This window comes from Pleurodeles waltl, chromosome 9, assembly GCF_031143425.1.
Source record: "Pleurodeles waltl isolate 20211129_DDA chromosome 9, aPleWal1.hap1.20221129, whole genome shotgun sequence".
NCBI lineage: Eukaryota > Metazoa > Chordata > Amphibia > Caudata > Salamandridae > Pleurodeles > Pleurodeles waltl.
In genome coordinates this window covers 941,674,284-941,691,967 of record NC_090448.1, presented here as the reverse complement: position 1 = coordinate 941,691,967, position 17,684 = coordinate 941,674,284, and the positions used below count along the sequence as shown (strand labels likewise).

Below are 17,684 nucleotides of genomic sequence, written 5' to 3'. Positions count from 1 at the left end.
ACAATAACGAATAAAATCGGATAAGGGGAACTGGAGATATGAATTTTTCAAGAATTATTGTTTTTTTAGCACCTAGAAACAAAAAGCGCCAATCAGGTCATCTGGTTGCACCTCGACCAGGGCAAAGTCAAAGTTTAAGGCCGACCGCGATGGAGCCCTGCTCGGCTACTGCTCGCGGGAGGCCTCGGTCAAAAGTTTACCTTTGGACTTAGTCTCTTTTCTGAAGATTTTCTCAGTGGGACGAACCTGCCAGTCCAATCCGACCTCCTGAAACTCTTCTCCGGATATGCGTCGCGGAAGCCCTCTGTGGAGATGTTTACCTTCGGACTTAGTCGTTTTTTTCGAGGTGGAAATCCTTCGACCGGTGCAAACCTGGATCTTGATCCGACGTCCCTGGAGCCCTCCTCGGATACACTGGCTGGGAGGTCCCGGTCAACTTTTTACCTTCTGACTTAGTCTCTTTTTTGGAGATTTTCTTCACTGGGATGAACCATCAAATCAGGCCGGGTCGCGGTTGAGGCAAGCAGGCTGGAGTTGCCGCGGCGGGTCAGTCCCTTTAGGAAGCTTTTTTTCAAAAGTACTCCAAACTTCTGGGGCTTCTCCCAGATGTTCTTTTAAGGTTCTTTTGGGGTCCACAGCTCACCCCAAGGGTCCAGAAGCTCTGAGATGATCCTTTGGGGTACGGACTACAACTCCCAGAATGCACCTGGCGCAAACTCCTTTTTGGCCACTGGGCAGTGGTCAGCTGGTTGATTTCTTCAGGAGTTGGTGCAGGGGACTCTGGTTAGCAATTTTTCACCTGTAGCAAACAGGGAGTCCCTCCTTGACTCAGTTGAAGCCAGGCAAAGTCCTTCTTGTGGTGAAGTCCAAGTGTGCAGCTGGTGCAGTCCTTCTGAGTGCAGGTTCCAGGTGGAGGCCAGGGGTCCAGCAGGGCAGTCCTTCTTCTCCTTTGGTTCTTCCTTGTTGGATGTGGTAGGGAACTGAGGTGTGGGTCCAGGTCTGCCAGTTTTATCCTTGCTCCTGGGTGAAAAGCAGGGGGGTCCTGATTCTCCAATCAGGTGCAGGGTCCTTCCCCCTGTGATGACCACGTCCTGGGAAGTGTGGCAAAAATCAATCCCAGGAGGCAACATTCTTCAAAAATCCATCATGGCTGAATCTGATTTTTGGAGGTTACATCTGGCTGTGCCCACCCACTGGTGTGGCTAAAAATCATAAACAAACCCCTCTCCTGCCCTCTCCTAATTTAATCAAGGGGGCACCTAGTTGTCTGGGGTTGCAGGATGTGGGGGTGTTGCTGGGTTGCTCCAGATGTCCTTCTCTGCCTTTGAAGACCAGTTTGGCAGCCCTCCCCCTTCCTGCCTCACCATCTGCTGAGGGAAAATTCCCTCCCACTGGCACATCTCCTTGTGTAAAGCCAGGCCACTTCACACCTCATCAAGGCAGCCTGGCCAGGCTGCCAGAGGCTGGACAATCAGAGCACAGCATCAAAAACAATGCAGGGCTGAAATTGGCAACTTTTCAGGTAAAGTTTAAAACTCTTTACCTGAACAAGTTATATTAAATCCAACAACTGAAAGTTGTGGAATTTATTATAACAATTAATTTGATACCAAACTCTTGGTATCCATTACTTAAGGGGACTTTTAAAATTAAAATAAAGTCTCCCCATTCGAGCCTATGGAGGCCATTCACTACAATGATGGAAAAACGAATTTGGCTGTTTTCACCTCACCAGGGCTTATAATGCTATTTTATAAGGTCCCTGCTTATAGTTACATGGCACCCAGCCCTAGGGGTACATAGGGCACACCTTAGGGTTGACTTATATGTAAAAATAAAGTAGTTTAAGACTTTGGAACTACTTTTAATTCCAAAGTCGAATTTGTATATAACTTTAATTTAAAAGCAGCCAGCAAGGCAGGCCTGCCTTTAAAATGACACTGGGCACATCAGCAGTGCACCTATGCGTGCACTACCTATGCTGTGGTCCCTAAACCTACATGCCCTACCATATACTAGGGACTTATAGGTAGGTTGACTTGGCCAATTATAATTAGCCTAATTTGTATACTGGTTTTGCACAGAGCACAAGCCCTGGGACTGGTTAGCAGTACCCATGGCACCATCAGAGTCAGGAAAACACCAGCAAAAAGTCGAAAATGGGGGCAAAAGGTTAGGGGGCCTCTGCAATCAGCTCTGTTTTCTCACAAACGGCAACTTTCCAGTACAAAACCCTATGCTTAGACTAACTTTAATACCTTTCCCACTTTGGGTGTGTGTCGTACAGTGCAACGAAGGAATCGCTAGGTAAAATAAAAGCATTTTGCTTTTATATGCCAGCTTGACAAAGGCATTTTTTTTTGTTCAAAGCCCAACCTACTCTTGGTGGAATGCAATTGGAATGTCCATGTACCACCCATGGAGCACCCCATTGATGCAAGTTAATGCAAAGCAGTACAAAGCACTGCATTGTGCTGCTTTCTGGCAACTTTCCAGCACAAACTATGTTTTGTGCAGGGAAGTAAATCCAAACTACAAATTTTGTGCATGTTTGTGTTGCTTTTTTGATGAAAACCAAGTGCAAAATGTTTGTAAATCGACCCTAGAGAGTTCTAAATAAACTGCTATTCAAATACTATCTTCTCAATAACCTCATCATACACAGTAATGTTGAGTATTTTTCTCTGACAAATGTGGCAACCATTCCTGCAGGTCTTCAAAAAGATGGGGAATTATGGCTCGAGCCCATGGCCAGATGTAACGCAATGGCATTAACAGACAGGAACACAACAGTGTATGTGATTAATGCTCGTGAAACATGAGAGTACAAACTTCCCTCCCTCACAGTAATACATCCACACCATCTGCAGTGCAAGTGTCACTCACAGAAAAGGCACAGCAGTACAGATACAGCCAGGCGTTAACAGTGTACGTTTCCCTCTCTCATAGAACAGATACACCATGTGCATGATTTGACAAGCTTCCCATCTTCATAGAAAAAGTACACCACAACATCCCTCACACAAAATGGTACCTCTATGCAACACGAATGCAGACTTCTATTCCTCATGGAACAGGTACAATAATCATAGAAGTACAAGTTTTCCTCCTTCATGGAGCAGGAACATCATGATTACAGCAGTGGAAGCTTCCCTCCCTGACACTACAGCAGCAGTACAAGATTCAAAACTCACAAAGTATCAATGAAGTCTCCTTTCTCAAATCACAGGTACAGCACTGTCTACAGCAATACTCTTAGTTGTTCAGTATGGTTTTTGTGGATTGGTTGGTGCATGGATGATTGAACAAGTAAAATGATAAAGTATGGATGGTTGCATATAAATATCTGTTATTTGAGCAACAAGATGCATTTGATATGTGATGTTTTGTTAAGTGTGGAGAGGTGAATGGCAGTATTAATTTGGGAGCAAATGGAAGGGGACATGGATGGTGGATAGTTGGATGAGTGGGAGGCTGAATTTATGTTTTGATGAATTCTGAATTTGTGTGGGCAAATGGATGTACAGATGAATGGAGAACGTAGACGGAAAATGCATGTGAATGGAAAATGAATGTGGATTGATGGGTTGATGGGTATTGGGTATTGTGTATTTGTGCAAGGACTTTTGATGGTCTGTGTGCATGGGTGTATTAAAGGTCACTTTTATATGTGGTATATGTGTATGCCTCTGGTATATGTATGGATGAGGCATCAGTGTGCATGTGTGTCCAGATAGATGTATATATGAATAGGATGTGTATAAATGACCGCATTTTGTGCTGGTTCCCTTGTAAACAACTGAGCTGCAAAAGTGAGCTAGTGATTTTGAAGGACATGTACATCTATTGGCTGGGAGACAAGGCACAAGAAATCTCTGAGATGGGGAAGCACTGTTATCCATTCCCATCAAGAATCCTGATACTGCCTGCACAGTTACTGGGAGTTGTATTATGTGAATGTAGAAGTCATAGCCCAGTAATTTAGGTATAAGAACTAATCTTTGGGATGCTAATGATCTGTCAGTAAAGTGTGACTGCTTTCTCTACTATCCTCTGAGTAGATATGAACCACCACAAGCATTGGTGCTAAGACACACTGTCACACTGCAGAACCAGATGGGTGACAGTAAAGCAGAGGTCTTCAATCTGTGGGGTACGACCCCCGGGGGCCACAAAGCCATAGGAAGGAGGCCATCCATTCCCCAGCCTCACTTCGCCCTGAAATCCACAACATTTGTTATTCGTTTTGGCAAAAAGACAACAGTTCCTGGACGATTAATTCTGAGAGTTACAATGCTTCAGGTGTACTGTCAGTCAGGGAGTATCCTGTGCTGTGAAGCTGAAGCCTAGCCAGGGTGCCTGCTTACCTGAAAGAAAGGCAAATGCAATCTGGGATTTATTCTGCAAATGTAAAGGGGAATCTGCAAATGTAAAAAACGCTCAGGAGCATGTGCTGGCTTTAATTGATCGAATCACTGAAAGATTTATTATTTTTGAGTGGTAGTGCAAAGAGTTAACAACTGAGTTGTAAAGTGCATGTTTTTAATTTTAATGTATAATGTAGGGTCTGGATATTAGTAAAATCTTCATTTTGGAAGCATCATTTTATTGTAAAAATGTTTAGCCATTCGGTAGCAATATATCTTACACTGTGTGTAATGCAAGTATAAAATAATGACTTACATATTCACAGTTCTTTCACAGGCAGTGTGTGACACTGTAGGACTAATAATACACAAGCCACTATTCTCCATTGCACCAACCAAACACTTATTCTGTGGCTCTCTGGTTACACACAAACCTCTGCACTGCATTAATTAATAGAAGTTTCATAATGCACCATAGTGCATTCCCACTGAGTAACAATGTTTTTATTTAGTTTTTATTTAAGCTGCCCGTCATTTTATATGCAGATACCAGATGATGAAAGACCTAAAAATTGAAGTCAACAACAGCACCAAACTAGTATAACCAGGAGTCAGTTTTTGCTAAAATAGAAGTGTCTGTTTTCATAATGTTAAAAGTAAAAACGTTTTTAGAAAAACAGTGTGAAAGAAGATTAAGGGATCACTTCCTCCCCTGAAATTAAAGAAATCATCCTACTTGGGCCTTGCAGTTCATCATTAATGATTGCAAATGGTATGTTTCAATTATGATGAACGATGTTCAGCAACCTGCAATTCCATGCCACTGTACAAGCCAGGCCATCAGCATCCCACGAAATATAGTATGGTTCTCCTTGGATGCTGTGCACTAAAGTTGCAGCCCATGCGTTACAGCCATTATACCCAGGGCCAAAGGAATTATGTGATTGTGCGGCTGCCGCAATATTTTCATATTTATAGATTTGCTGCAGTTGCCACATAATTCATCATCTGCCGCATAATCTGCTGATTTTAACAAAAAAATAATTGTTTGTAGCTCAAAAGGTTAAAAAGTTATTAAAAAGCATTGACACCTGATGCCGCGGATTAGAAGGCGATTCGCAAAGCTGAACTGATCACTTTTTGTTGCTTATTGCTGTATTTAAGTGTTAAAGTGGTACTAATTAGGCACAACTGGCTCTCCTCTTGACCCCGCTCCTCCTGTCATTTTGTCGCTGGCTTTAGACATTATTGTTCTGCCACTAACCAAAATTCTAAATCATTCTTTATCCTTGGGCACTTTGCCTCAATCTTTTAAGCATGCCGTTATCAAACCCCTTTTGAAAAAACCCAAACGTGATCCCGTCTCTCTGTACAATTACAGACCCATTGCTTTTCTCCCTGTTTTAGCAAAGGTCCTATAAAAACATGTTAATCATCAATTGACCAGCTAACTTGAGAACCAGGAGCTCCTAAACCCCTCTCAAATGGGTTTCAGAGCCCAACACAGTACTGAGTCCGCTATGTTAGCAGTCACTGAATCTGCCCGGCAACTTCAAGATCAAGGTGGTCATGCTTCCATTATCCTACTTGACCTCAGTGCAGCATTTGATACCGTGGACCATAACCTCCTTTGCTACAGACTCTCTAAGATGGGGATAGGAGGTACTGCTCTTTCTTGGCTCTCTTCTTTCCTTACGGGAAGATCGTTTCAAGTTTTAGACTGCTAATTTTTGTCAGATATTTATCCTCTGACTTGTGGAGATCCTCAGGGCTCTTCCTTAATCCCGACAATCTTTAATATTTATTTATCCTCCTTGGCCAAAGTTGCCACCCCCCACAACCTCTCAATGGTCACCTATGCTGACGACACCCAGCTAGTAGTATCCCTCTCTAGTACCGGGCATTCCTATTCTGCCAGTCTCTCCCGCTGTTTGATGAACATTGCCAATTGGATGACCCTATCTAAACTGAAATTCAACGATGGAAAATCAGAGGTAATGATTGTGGGTAATGGCTCTCCTTCTATCCCTTTGACTCTACACTCAGAGGCCTTCAGCAGCCTTCCCCCCTCTAAGGCACACATCAAAAGCCTTGGTTTTTGGCTTGAGCCCCGTTTAACTATGGAGCTCCAGTCCAAAAAGGTTTCCTCTATATGCTTTGGTCTTTTAAGATCTCTTAGGAAGATTTTTAATCTTCTACCTCCCACGGCCAGAAGAATCCTCATTCAGGCTCTGATTCTCTCTCGTCTTGATTATGGCAACTCCCTATTTCTCAGCTCTCTGGACTATGTGGTAAAAAAGCTTCAAGCTGTACAGAATGCTGCAGCCAGACTCCTCACTAATCTACCCAGACATCTTTCTGCGAAGCCAGCTCTTGTAGCACTTCATTGGTTGACCATAAAATAGTGTATCCAATTTAAAGCCTTATGTTTTGTCCACAAAGCCCTACATAACAAGGGTCCCCTTTTTCTCAGACATCGCTTTTCTGTCCATGTCCCCACCAGATTTTTGCAGTATTCCACCTCCCGGCAAGTTCATATAGCCAGATATAAGAGATCTTGTGAAGGCAACTCCATCTCGGTTAAAGCTGCCCGGCTTTGGAACTCCCTCCCTTCAGAGCTTCAACATGAATCCTCGGAACGTCAGTTTAGGAAGAATCTAAAAATGGTCCTTTTTGTAGCAAAACCTCTGTCCGAATTTTCTTTTCTCAGGAGTCCTTCATGTACCTTAGCGCTGGGATGCCCTAGGGTAGCTATGCGCTCTATAAAACCATAAAACTAAACTAAACTAAACCACAGATTGACCGCGTCTCTGGAGAAAAACAACCACACCCATCACATTAGTTCAGGAAGGTGTTATCAGCCAAATAAGTTTCGTTTATCAAATGATGTTTTGCATGTGAAAAATAAAGTACCATTGTGCATTTTTGGGTAATTCTTTTTGGAGACTTTGAGGCATATTTAAGAGCCTCTAGTTCCACTGCAGTGTCACTTTTCTTGACGCACTGGTGGCGTTATGCCCTGCACCGTATTTACTATGCTGCGATAGGCCACTTATTGTGGCTTAGCACCACCTTGTAAATAAGGCCCCTTCACACACACACACAGTACTTTGCGTGGAAGGGGCGTGCAATATGTGTTGCTCTGGGCGTGCCACAACAACACCCATTGCACCCGAAGCCCAAGGTTTTGTAAACCTGAGGCAGCACCAAAATGTGATGCCTCCCCAGGGGTGGTGTTAGCATGACACAACAAGGAGAAATACTTTTATTTTTCCTTGTTTTTTGCTCTTTCTATGTGTGCAGCATTCTGCAGGACACATGGAAACATCAAATCAAATCGCCATTTAAGATTGTTTTTGTGTAAGAAGGGGTCCCTTGCTGCACAAAAACAATCTCCTCCTCAATGCAGTCATCCTTGCACCATGGCGCAAGGGCAGCTGCATTGGCACTCAGCTGAAAATTTAGTGCTGGCGCAGGCAACAACACAGGGGTGCGCTCAATTCAATTAAATACCTGTGTGGTAAGCCTCTGGCATCGAGCCACAGTCACCCACTATCTTTTGGTTTGCTAAGCACTGTTTAATATTACTTCCCTACTGTATAAAATGATTTGCTTTGGGAATTGGGGGAGTCTATGGTTGGTGGTTGACGATGATGAGGAGTACCAGGTTCTAGGAATTTTTTTCAGGGTGCGGTCCTTATGCCTCAAAAATTTAAACAGTGGGGTCTTGGCATCAAAAAGTTTGAAGAAGTCTGCAGTAAAGGCTGAGTGTAAGGAAAGTAGGTGGTGCAGCATTGGGGGCTTTAAAGATCCAACTTTAATCTGGTGAATGTGAACAAAGCTGCATTTTGGGAGGACACAACAGCGCCAGATAAAATCACTAGAATGTAGATCCTATGTCTGATACTTCTCACATACACCTGCAGAATCAGACAGATGAAAGCCAATGCTGCAGTTGTGAATACATAATTTAGGAGCAAAATTCAATTGCTGACACACGCGTAATGCCAGAGAGGAGCATGAAGCTACAATGCTGTACACAGATCAGATCACTATGGACATCATCCCAGGTGGGCAGTGCTTTATGAAAGAAGTGACGAGTCTTTAAAAGAAACACTGGCAAAGTGTAACAGTAAATCTTTTCCAAGAGGCATGACTTACATAATTAGGGGCGTGGAAAACTAAAAACCTATGTTTTACAAAGCATTCCACTGGGCCATTATTTGGGTGTCTCTCTCTGATTTGTACGTAATTGCACCCAGACATATGAGACGATAACAGACATATGTATATAAAACAAGCCAGATCTATTGACTTTGACAATGCTTTTAGCATTATCAAATAAATGAGTAACAACAATGATTTTGTTGTACAGAATAAGCATTGAAAAAGTATCACTTCTGTCAATTTGAGACTGAATTAACTAGTGCTGCAACCTGTGGAAGAGGTCTTCAGAGTGTCTCAGTCACTTCTGTTTCTCTTAACACCACTTCTTTCTGCTATCTCTAAGTCTGTTAAACACTAATTCTTCCCACAGCTTTCTGAAATCGTCTGCATATTTCACACATCACCATTTTCCTCTTTACACCTTTTTGTCACTCTCACCTTCTGCACATACTTCTGTTCATCTCCTCACTCCACCACCCACCATACACAAAGCACAACCCATCTACTCAGATTTAGGCACTCCATTTAACTTTTCTTTGACCCTGTCAATACTTTGAGTTGTGTACCTCCTTCACACAGTTTGCTCTGAAATCACAATCACAATTGGTACATATGTGACCATCATTCTGTGTGCTCTACACAAAGACAAAGAATTGCAAATACATGAAGTCTTTACACCCTTATGACACACTAAAAGGCACTGCAAGAAATGTAAACTACCTTCAGGCTCTCACTCTCCCTGCAGCTCTCAGTCATTCCCCATCATGAACACTCACCCACAACCAGACCGTACCCATGCTCCTAGTGGTAACTCTGTTCCTGTAAAAGGGACATATGCTACAGGAGAAACTACAGAAACACAACATTTGGGAAAGAAAACAAATATTCTTAGGGAATGCAATTTGAAGTTAAAATGAAATGTAAACAGGGACTGCATCACTGTCATGGATTATCCCAAGGCTTACTACAGTCATTGTTGGGAATTCAAACATTGTTTTTGTCTACGAATGACATGAATTTAGGACCAAATAGAAACCCATTATAAAGACAATCTTTAGTCACTGTTGCATGTGAAAACCTTGCGATTGGCACACTGATGTGGAGTGAGTGATTGGCAGAGGCCCAATCAAATGGCCCCCTCTGACCTGCCGGTGCATCACATACATCTTCGTAGGTCAAACCGCCAATCTAGGCCCAGTCTTAGAGGTGAGCAAGCCACTGAAAGCTCAAGCCAGATGCCTGGCTGGGGCTCATCTCAAGGCCCTCTTTAACCTTCAAACCTATAACAAGATGAGTTTCCATGTGGCATGTGCCTGTCCCACGTTCTAGCCTCATACATCAGTAATTAACAACAATGCAGTCACTTTTGATGTAAAATGAGAAAGAGAAAGAGATACCCATACAATACCCGAACTGCACAATGGGATGCCATAAAATCTTGGATCAATCCCACCTTCTCCGCTTAAACAAATTTTGTGATCGTACGCAAGTATTTTATTTCACTGAGACCCCTTTTTCTACATTATCACCTATGAGAGTATTTATTAAGCATGAACTCCAGAATTGGGCTGTACAAAAACCTTTTGTTCGATTTAAATGACTATAATTTGCACCATTTATAATAAGGATTTAGGCCACACACTGTTTACTCATGACAGCTGACTTGCCTGATTTCACAAGTGGCATCGGAAGAGTGGAGGGAGAAATTAATATTTCTAAACCCATGTTTCAAACTATCACTTTAATAAATGCCTCTCAGCTGAAGTGTCAGGGTGAAATACTTCTGCATGTTGAAGAAATGCACCTTTTTTGAAGTGTCTATATTATATTTTTCAAGATGTTTTTTTGCATGATTTACTTGGCAGCTATTTTCTTGGCTGATCCGACTGTCATTGTGAGGCCAAGACCCAACTAGGAAATTATTAGGGGGTGTTCTGCCCCATCCCATGCCCCCTGAAGCTACACTGTTGAAGATAGCAGGAATCAGATGGGGATTGTGCTAACAGATTTTAGAGTAGTCATTGCAGTTGTGTCTCTGAATGAGATATCTAGCAAGTGACAGTGGCATGGTAGGAGGAGGGTTCTACCAGCTATCGCCAAGCTTAAAATCAGGGCCATAGTCTCTCCTTTATCCTTTTGTTCACATCGTTGTCTTGATCAATCATGGCTGTCCCTTCTCCTCCTTTTTATTCTTCATTTGTTTTGCAAATGTAATGTCATGTTCATACCAGCTTTTGTAACCCTGAAAATATAAAAATTTTTAAAAGCTTCTGATTTTCTTATCAACAGACAGCCCTGATTGTTTCAGACCTCCACACTGGGTTTGCTCTTCTTTTAGATCTTCCTGTGTCTCTTTTTCATGGGTAATCTAAATTTACTGCAGGGATTTGAGGAAATATAATCAAACACTCCCATTTTTTAGCAATGTTAGTTTTTTCTCCTCTCAAATTATGTTTAAGTTGTTCTAAAATGTTGAAGGCACTTCTTTACCTTTAAAAGGTAGATGCTGTCACGTTACGGCCAGAGCTGCCAACTTTGGAAACGGTGAACCAGGCTCAATCACGACATCTCCCAGTGCCTATAAATGAAGGTGACTTTCTGTAATGTAACTAGTGCTCATGTAAAGTGCACCAATGCTGTCTAGTCTAGTTCATGCTGTGTAAAACTGCAAAACAGTGGAACTTGTTTTCAGACAGACAGCTTACCACTCTGTCAAGCTTAATATGTTCAAAAAATAGAATTATGCAAGCTTTGAAATGGGAGATGACGAGTTCAAAACGTCAGAATTCTGAAACTAGGCTCACTCTTCCAAAACACTCCACACTTGTGGAATGATATATAGACCTCTACCTAAGGCTTTTCCCTTTATTGAAAAAGTTTTCAAATCATTCTGTTTTCTCATGTTCTACTACTTTGTTTTGGATGCTACTTTAATCTTCATTATTACTCTTCCTGTTTTTTTAAAGATTTTCTTAGATTTTTCAGTATGGTTATAATGTATGCTGTTTGCATTTGGATAGTCTTTTGAACAGTGTAATCAATTATTCTTTTGTTAAATTAAGTGATGTATTTAAGATACATATTTGCCTTAAATTAATCCCTCAAAGTTCTCCATTGCTTTTCGGCCTGGTTTAATCATGACATTGTTTAGGTAAATAAAATAAATAGACACTTTGGGAATGTGTGGGTTTGGGGCTTCTATGTAAGGTTTTCATAAATACCAATACAAACTATGTGAAAAGAAGCTTGCTTGTTAATAACAAACTCATTATTGTTAAATGTTCCCTGCAACATTCAGTGTTTTTTAATTCTCAGCACTATATTGACGTTATTTTCTTCCCATTTTAATACACCAGTTTCTGGTTACATCTATGAGTACTGTATTATTTAAAATGTGTTGGAACCCATTTCCAAGGTTAACATCACTATGAATGAATAAAAAAAATAATTGAAATAGAAATAAGATTGAGATAATGGGACATTTTTGGAAATAATCTTCTGAACTGTTCTGTTTGTAACAGGGGCAACATTATGAGGAGGAAAAACGAGCACTAGGCCATGAAGTATTGGCACTCAATAACCATTTAATAGAAGCAAAAGTGACAATAGATAAGCTATCAGAAGACAATGTAAGTATTGAATTATTGATATTGTTATTTCTAAAATGCTGACAGTGTCTGAAGACAAACCATGGCGTTCACAGTTTTACTACCCATGCAAAATGCCTCGTCTTTGGTCTTCCCTTTAACCCTAAGATGAAGAATTACAGCTCTGTGTTTGAAGCACACCAATAAAAACTGTTACAGGTTACACAAAATTTGTTAAATCATGCATGCTACTGGGCGGACCGACCAGCCCTGGATCCAGAAGAATGCATGCTAGAAGCACCTCAGTGAACTACTCGAGTAACACCAAGTGCACAGCTTTCGTGCCATGATGGCTACTTCAGCATTTGTCCGTTTTGGAAACAACCTTCAGCAATCATAGTCATGAATGTTTCTTTGATTAAATTATTTTATTTGGTGGACAGTAAAAAAAAACAATATATAACAATCCACACTGGGAAATAAGTTGTCTTACACTGATATCTTGCAGAGAGAGTCTCGAAAGGACATCTTGCGGAGGAGACTCTGAAAATAGACATTCCCTAAAGTGACTTTTTAAACCATGGCATAAATTAATCAAAGTAAATTTCAGAACAATGAATGCTGAAGACTTCTTCTAATACTTGAAATAGCCATTGTTGAACAAACACTATGCCCTGGATGTCACTCTGAGATGATTCTATAATGCTCCCCTCCAGACTTGCCAGAGCCTTGAAAAGGGCCTCCACTTTACCACCCAGACCTAATTAAAATGTCAACACTCATCACCTCACACTACTGTTACCAAGCTGACCAGGTAACATTATATAAAGATTTCAGTATACATTTCTAATTTAGGCATTCAAATCCATCTCCACCTAACACAGACCATCAGCAAGTGTCACAAGCACTTTCTGTTGCCTATCAGCTCCGCTCTGAAGCCCTTCATCAATCAGCAGCCACAGTGGCAGATCCCACTTCAAATCGTTCTCTGCCATGTCTTGCATTCACTAGAACACCAATCTAATGAAAACCTAATAAATTGTGAAAAAGGAGGACTTTACAAGGAACCAAAATGGTAACATCTTTTGACTCAAAACATCAGTCCACTAGGAATATGGCCTATTAAAACCCGGCCTGGCAGTTTGGGCTGGCCGATTCCCATGGGGAACAGGGTCAATAGTGATTGGTCCCAACTGGAATGGCATTGTGAGCAAAACAACTATGGATTTAGGCCCAGATCTGTAACTGGGGGTGAATGTTTGAATTTCTTCATCATTCCATCCATCATCTGTTCTTTTCCCCTTTAAAATTAGCACAGGATACAGTGTCAAACAAACCAACTAATATTGGAGAGTACTACATCTTCCTTTACTGCTCCATTATACCATTGCACCCTCACTCCCATTATGTATACATATACTCTCTAGTTCTTATTTAATACATGTTAATGTTATTGTCATTGGATATCAAGATGTTTAATGAACACAAGTCAACACACACACATATATGTATATATATATATATATATATATGTATAAATATGTACATATATATATATATATATATACATACATATATATGTATAAATAAATATATATATATATATATATATATTTTACTCAGTGGCGGTCACCACTAGGTAGTTATAGTTAGGACCATCTTTCCATAGAAAAAGCGTTTTCTGACTTGTCTGTATCTTTGGCACTGTTTGACGGATCTTCACAAAACTTTCCAGAAAAAGTGCCCCCGTGATTCTTGTTGTGCACAGAAAGTTTTGGGGTGATCTGTCAAGCAGGGGCTGAGAAAAAGGGGATCAGAAAAGTTGTGTTTCCCATGTTAATTCCCATGGGGCCTTTGAACATGACTACAGCCCAAACCACTGGACGGAATTACACCAATTTTTGCAGAAAGTTAGCTTTCAGTATGCAGACTGTGCTTTTGTTTATTTGAGGTAAATCCGTTTAGTAGTTTTTGAGAAGTTTAAAAAAATCCAAATTTGTTAACTGTGGCTGCAAATAATGATGGACTTGTGCAAGGAAATGCAGAGCTCGGAATGGCTGCCAACACTGCAATCAGGTAGTTTTTGGAGCAATCTTGGAACCCAACAAAAATGCAAAAAAAAGAAAAAGGGGGCCCACCAGAGCAAAAAAAGCTGTTTTCTTTTTTATTTCAACGTTGTCACGAATTCACTGTCAAAACATTTTTTAAAACAAGCATGATCACCTGTGCTTGTGTGTTTTTTAAAGCCCCAGATGGTGCTCCACAGTGGATGTGGCTGGGGGTCAAAATTGTTGTAGATTTTGCTGATCTTGTTGCTGAAGAGTGGAAGAGCTGGGGTAAGAGGTCCTGCAAAGGGGAAATGGTTATGGAGCTGGTAGCAAGTGAATCCTTAAGGATGGTATTGTTTTTGATGCTTTTGGTCTGTGCTGACCGCTTTGTGGATCTGACTTGCTGATGGTAGAACTTGAGGGCTGATTTGTAGGTGATTGTGCCAGTGTTCTTGTGGGTCTTTCTCCATCTGTGTGTGAGCTGCTTGCGGTGTAACTAAACATGGTGCCCCTGGTGCCCCAGTGACATTTAAGCTCAGTGATGCTATAGATTAACTACCTATGTAAGGTACTTAATTTAGAACAATTAACCTTTCTTAGGAGATCTATAATTAATATGTGATGGAAAATTTAGTATTTCCCACAAAGCATAAAGGCTTCCCCATGCCAAGGATCCCACCTAGAACACTATCGGACATAGCATTACACACAACACATGCTCACAACCTAAATGCCAAGATGTAGCCTCTGTTTGAATCCCGGATACTTCAAGATTAAGAAGATGAGCACATACAAATAAAACTAGAATTTTACTGTAAAAAGATTTTTTTCTCAAATCGTGGTGTTCTTTCTCCAGTACATCAAAAACCCTTGTCTGTGAGCCTGTGGAGATTACATATGTTTTACAGCTATGGCTACATGATCTCAAAGTCGTGACCTTGTAATTGTCCCCCCCACCACCAAAACCATGATGAGAGGCCTAAGGCTTTAATGCGTAGATGCAAATCCCAGAACATCAGATCTTCATTGAATACAGATTGGTCCCTACATCTCCTCTATTTGATCACGTGCAATTTGTCTGATAGTTGCTGTAAACTTAAAAATGGAATTCAACAATCTGTCAGTAAAAAGACTCCTATCCCAAGATGATGACTAGACCTTACATTTTTTTAAGCCCATAGACTTCTAAATACAACATGTTAGAAATGGGGCCTCTAATTGGAAGTCGTTTGCATCTTGTCTAAGTAGGGACCCTAACTCTAGTCAGGGTAAGGGAGTCACACAGCTAAGATAACCCCTGCTGTCATCCCCTTGGTGACTTGGCTCAAGCTGTCAGACCTATCTCAGAGGCAATGTGTAAAGTATTTGTACGCACATACACGCACAAAGTAGCACAGTGAAACAACTACAAAAGGACTGGTTTAGAAAAATAGCCAATATTTAACTGAGTAAACCAAGACCAAAACGAAAAAATCCAAAATATACCAGTTAAGTTGCACATTTTAAATGTAGTTTGGTGCTTAGAAACAGCTCCTTAAAGCAAGGCAGCTTGACAGAGTCGCTTCTAACAGTCAGGCGCCAACCACGAGGGGGTGGAGGCTGGCTACAGAGTCATAAAGACCCCAGGTACTGTACCATGGAAAACGATGATGAAAAAAAAGCGTTGCACGGTGTCAGGGAGGCGAGGCGTCGGTTCCTTACTGCCACCTGGGAGGTGAGGCATCGGTTCCTTACTGCCAGGCACAGGAGGTGAGGTAGCAGTTCCTTACAGTTGCAGGGGAGGTGATGTGGCTTTGGCGGTGAGGTGTCGATCCCTTACAAGAAGGCGGGGTCGATGAATCCAGCAGGTAAATTTTACCGTGTCGTGATTACACCACATGGCCACAAGTGCTGCGGCAGAGATGGAGTCAGGTGTCAGGGACGTCTGTGACACGTCACTCTGGACTAACACTGTGGTGGGACTTTTGTGGTGCAGAATTGGGGCCTGCATTGTGGGTCGCAGTTGTTGCACACAGCGGGGACCACTGCTCCAGTGCAGGCAGCGGGCTGGGTCGGGGGAGCAGCACCAGTTCTGAAGTCACTCTGGAAGTCAATGTACCAGTTTCTTCCTGGTTGCATCAGAATTCACTCCCAAGGGCCCAAGAACTGGATTTGGCACCACTTCGCAAGTCAGGACTTTCAACAAGAGAGCCCAGTTGCTTACGGCACTGAGACTTCTTAACAGGAGGCACGCTCAATTAAAGCCCTTGGAGAACCTTGGAAAGCAGGATGCAGAATGCAAAGCCACTCCCAAGATAGAAGCAGCTGGCCATCACACTAAAGCAAAAGGCAGAGTGGCAGTCCCTCCTACAGCATCCAGCCCTTCCTTCTGGCAGAATGTCCTCAGTCCAAAAGAGTTCTAACTAAGCAGAGGTCCAGTACTTATACCCATTTTTTTCTTTGACATAGGCAAACTTCAAAGAGAAGTCTTTGTAGTGCACAAGACCCAGTCTTTCCCTGCCCTGGCCCCACAGGTTTGGAGACTGCTTTGTGTGAGAGCAGGTACAGCCCTATTCAGGTTTAAGTGTCAGCTCCTCCCACCACTCTAGCTCAGGAAGACCCATCAGCCTGGTGATGGGCATTCATATATGAAGGGCACACCTCAGCTCCCTTTGTGTGACTGTCTAGAGTGAATGACACAAACAGCTGCACCGTCATCCTGACCCAGACGTGTATTCTACAGACAGGCAGAGGCACAGAAAGGGTAAGCAAGAAAATGCCCACTTTCTATTAGTGGAATGTTCAAACTTACAGTTCAAAAACAAACTTCACCAAAAGATGTATTTTCAAATTGTGAGATTAAAGACCCCAAACTCCATATCTCTATCTGCTCCCAATGGGGGATTACACTTAAAAAGATATTTCAAGGCATTCCCCATTGTACGCTATATGAGTGATAGGCCTTGCAAAAGTGAAAACGAAGTTAGCAGTATTTCACTATCAGGACATGTAAAACACACCAGTACATGTCCCACCTTTTAAATACACTGCACCCTACCCACGGGCTGCCTTGGGCCTACCTTACGGGTGACATACAGATAATAAAAGGGAAGGTTTGGGTCTGGCAAGTGGGTGCACTTACCAGGTCAAAATGGCAGTTTAAAACTTCACTGACAGACACTGTAATGGCAGGCCTGAACCATATTTACAGGGCTACTCATGTGGGTGCAACTATCAGTGTTGTAGGCCAGCTAGTAGTATTTGATTTACAGGCCCTGGGCACACACTGTGCACTGTGCTAGGGACTTACTAGTAAATCAGGTATGCCAATCATAGAGAAACCAATCACCAATACATTTTAGACAGAGAGCATATGCACTGATTAGCAGTGGTAAAGTGCACAGAGTCCTAAAACCAATAAACTGGGTCAGAATAAATAGGAGGAAGAAGGCAAAAGATTTGGGTATAACCCCGAAAAAAGGGCCAGGTCCCACACAAAAGAAACTAACAGCAATGTAAACAGAAGTCTTAGAGAA

General features: G+C 41.9%; 1 protein-coding gene across 4 annotated transcripts in view; it reads left to right on the top strand.

Moving 5' to 3' along the window:
* Positions 1–17,684, top strand: part of BEGAIN (brain enriched guanylate kinase associated) — a 1,046,953-nt gene that overhangs the window by 884,748 nt on the left and 144,521 nt on the right. For all 4 annotated transcript variants that reach the window (XM_069208336.1, XM_069208338.1, XM_069208337.1 and 1 more), the window contains one exon: positions 12,056–12,163. In XM_069208336.1, coding sequence (XP_069064437.1) covers positions 12,056–12,163 — 108 coding nt within the window. The remainder of the gene's footprint in view (positions 1–12,055; positions 12,164–17,684) is intronic.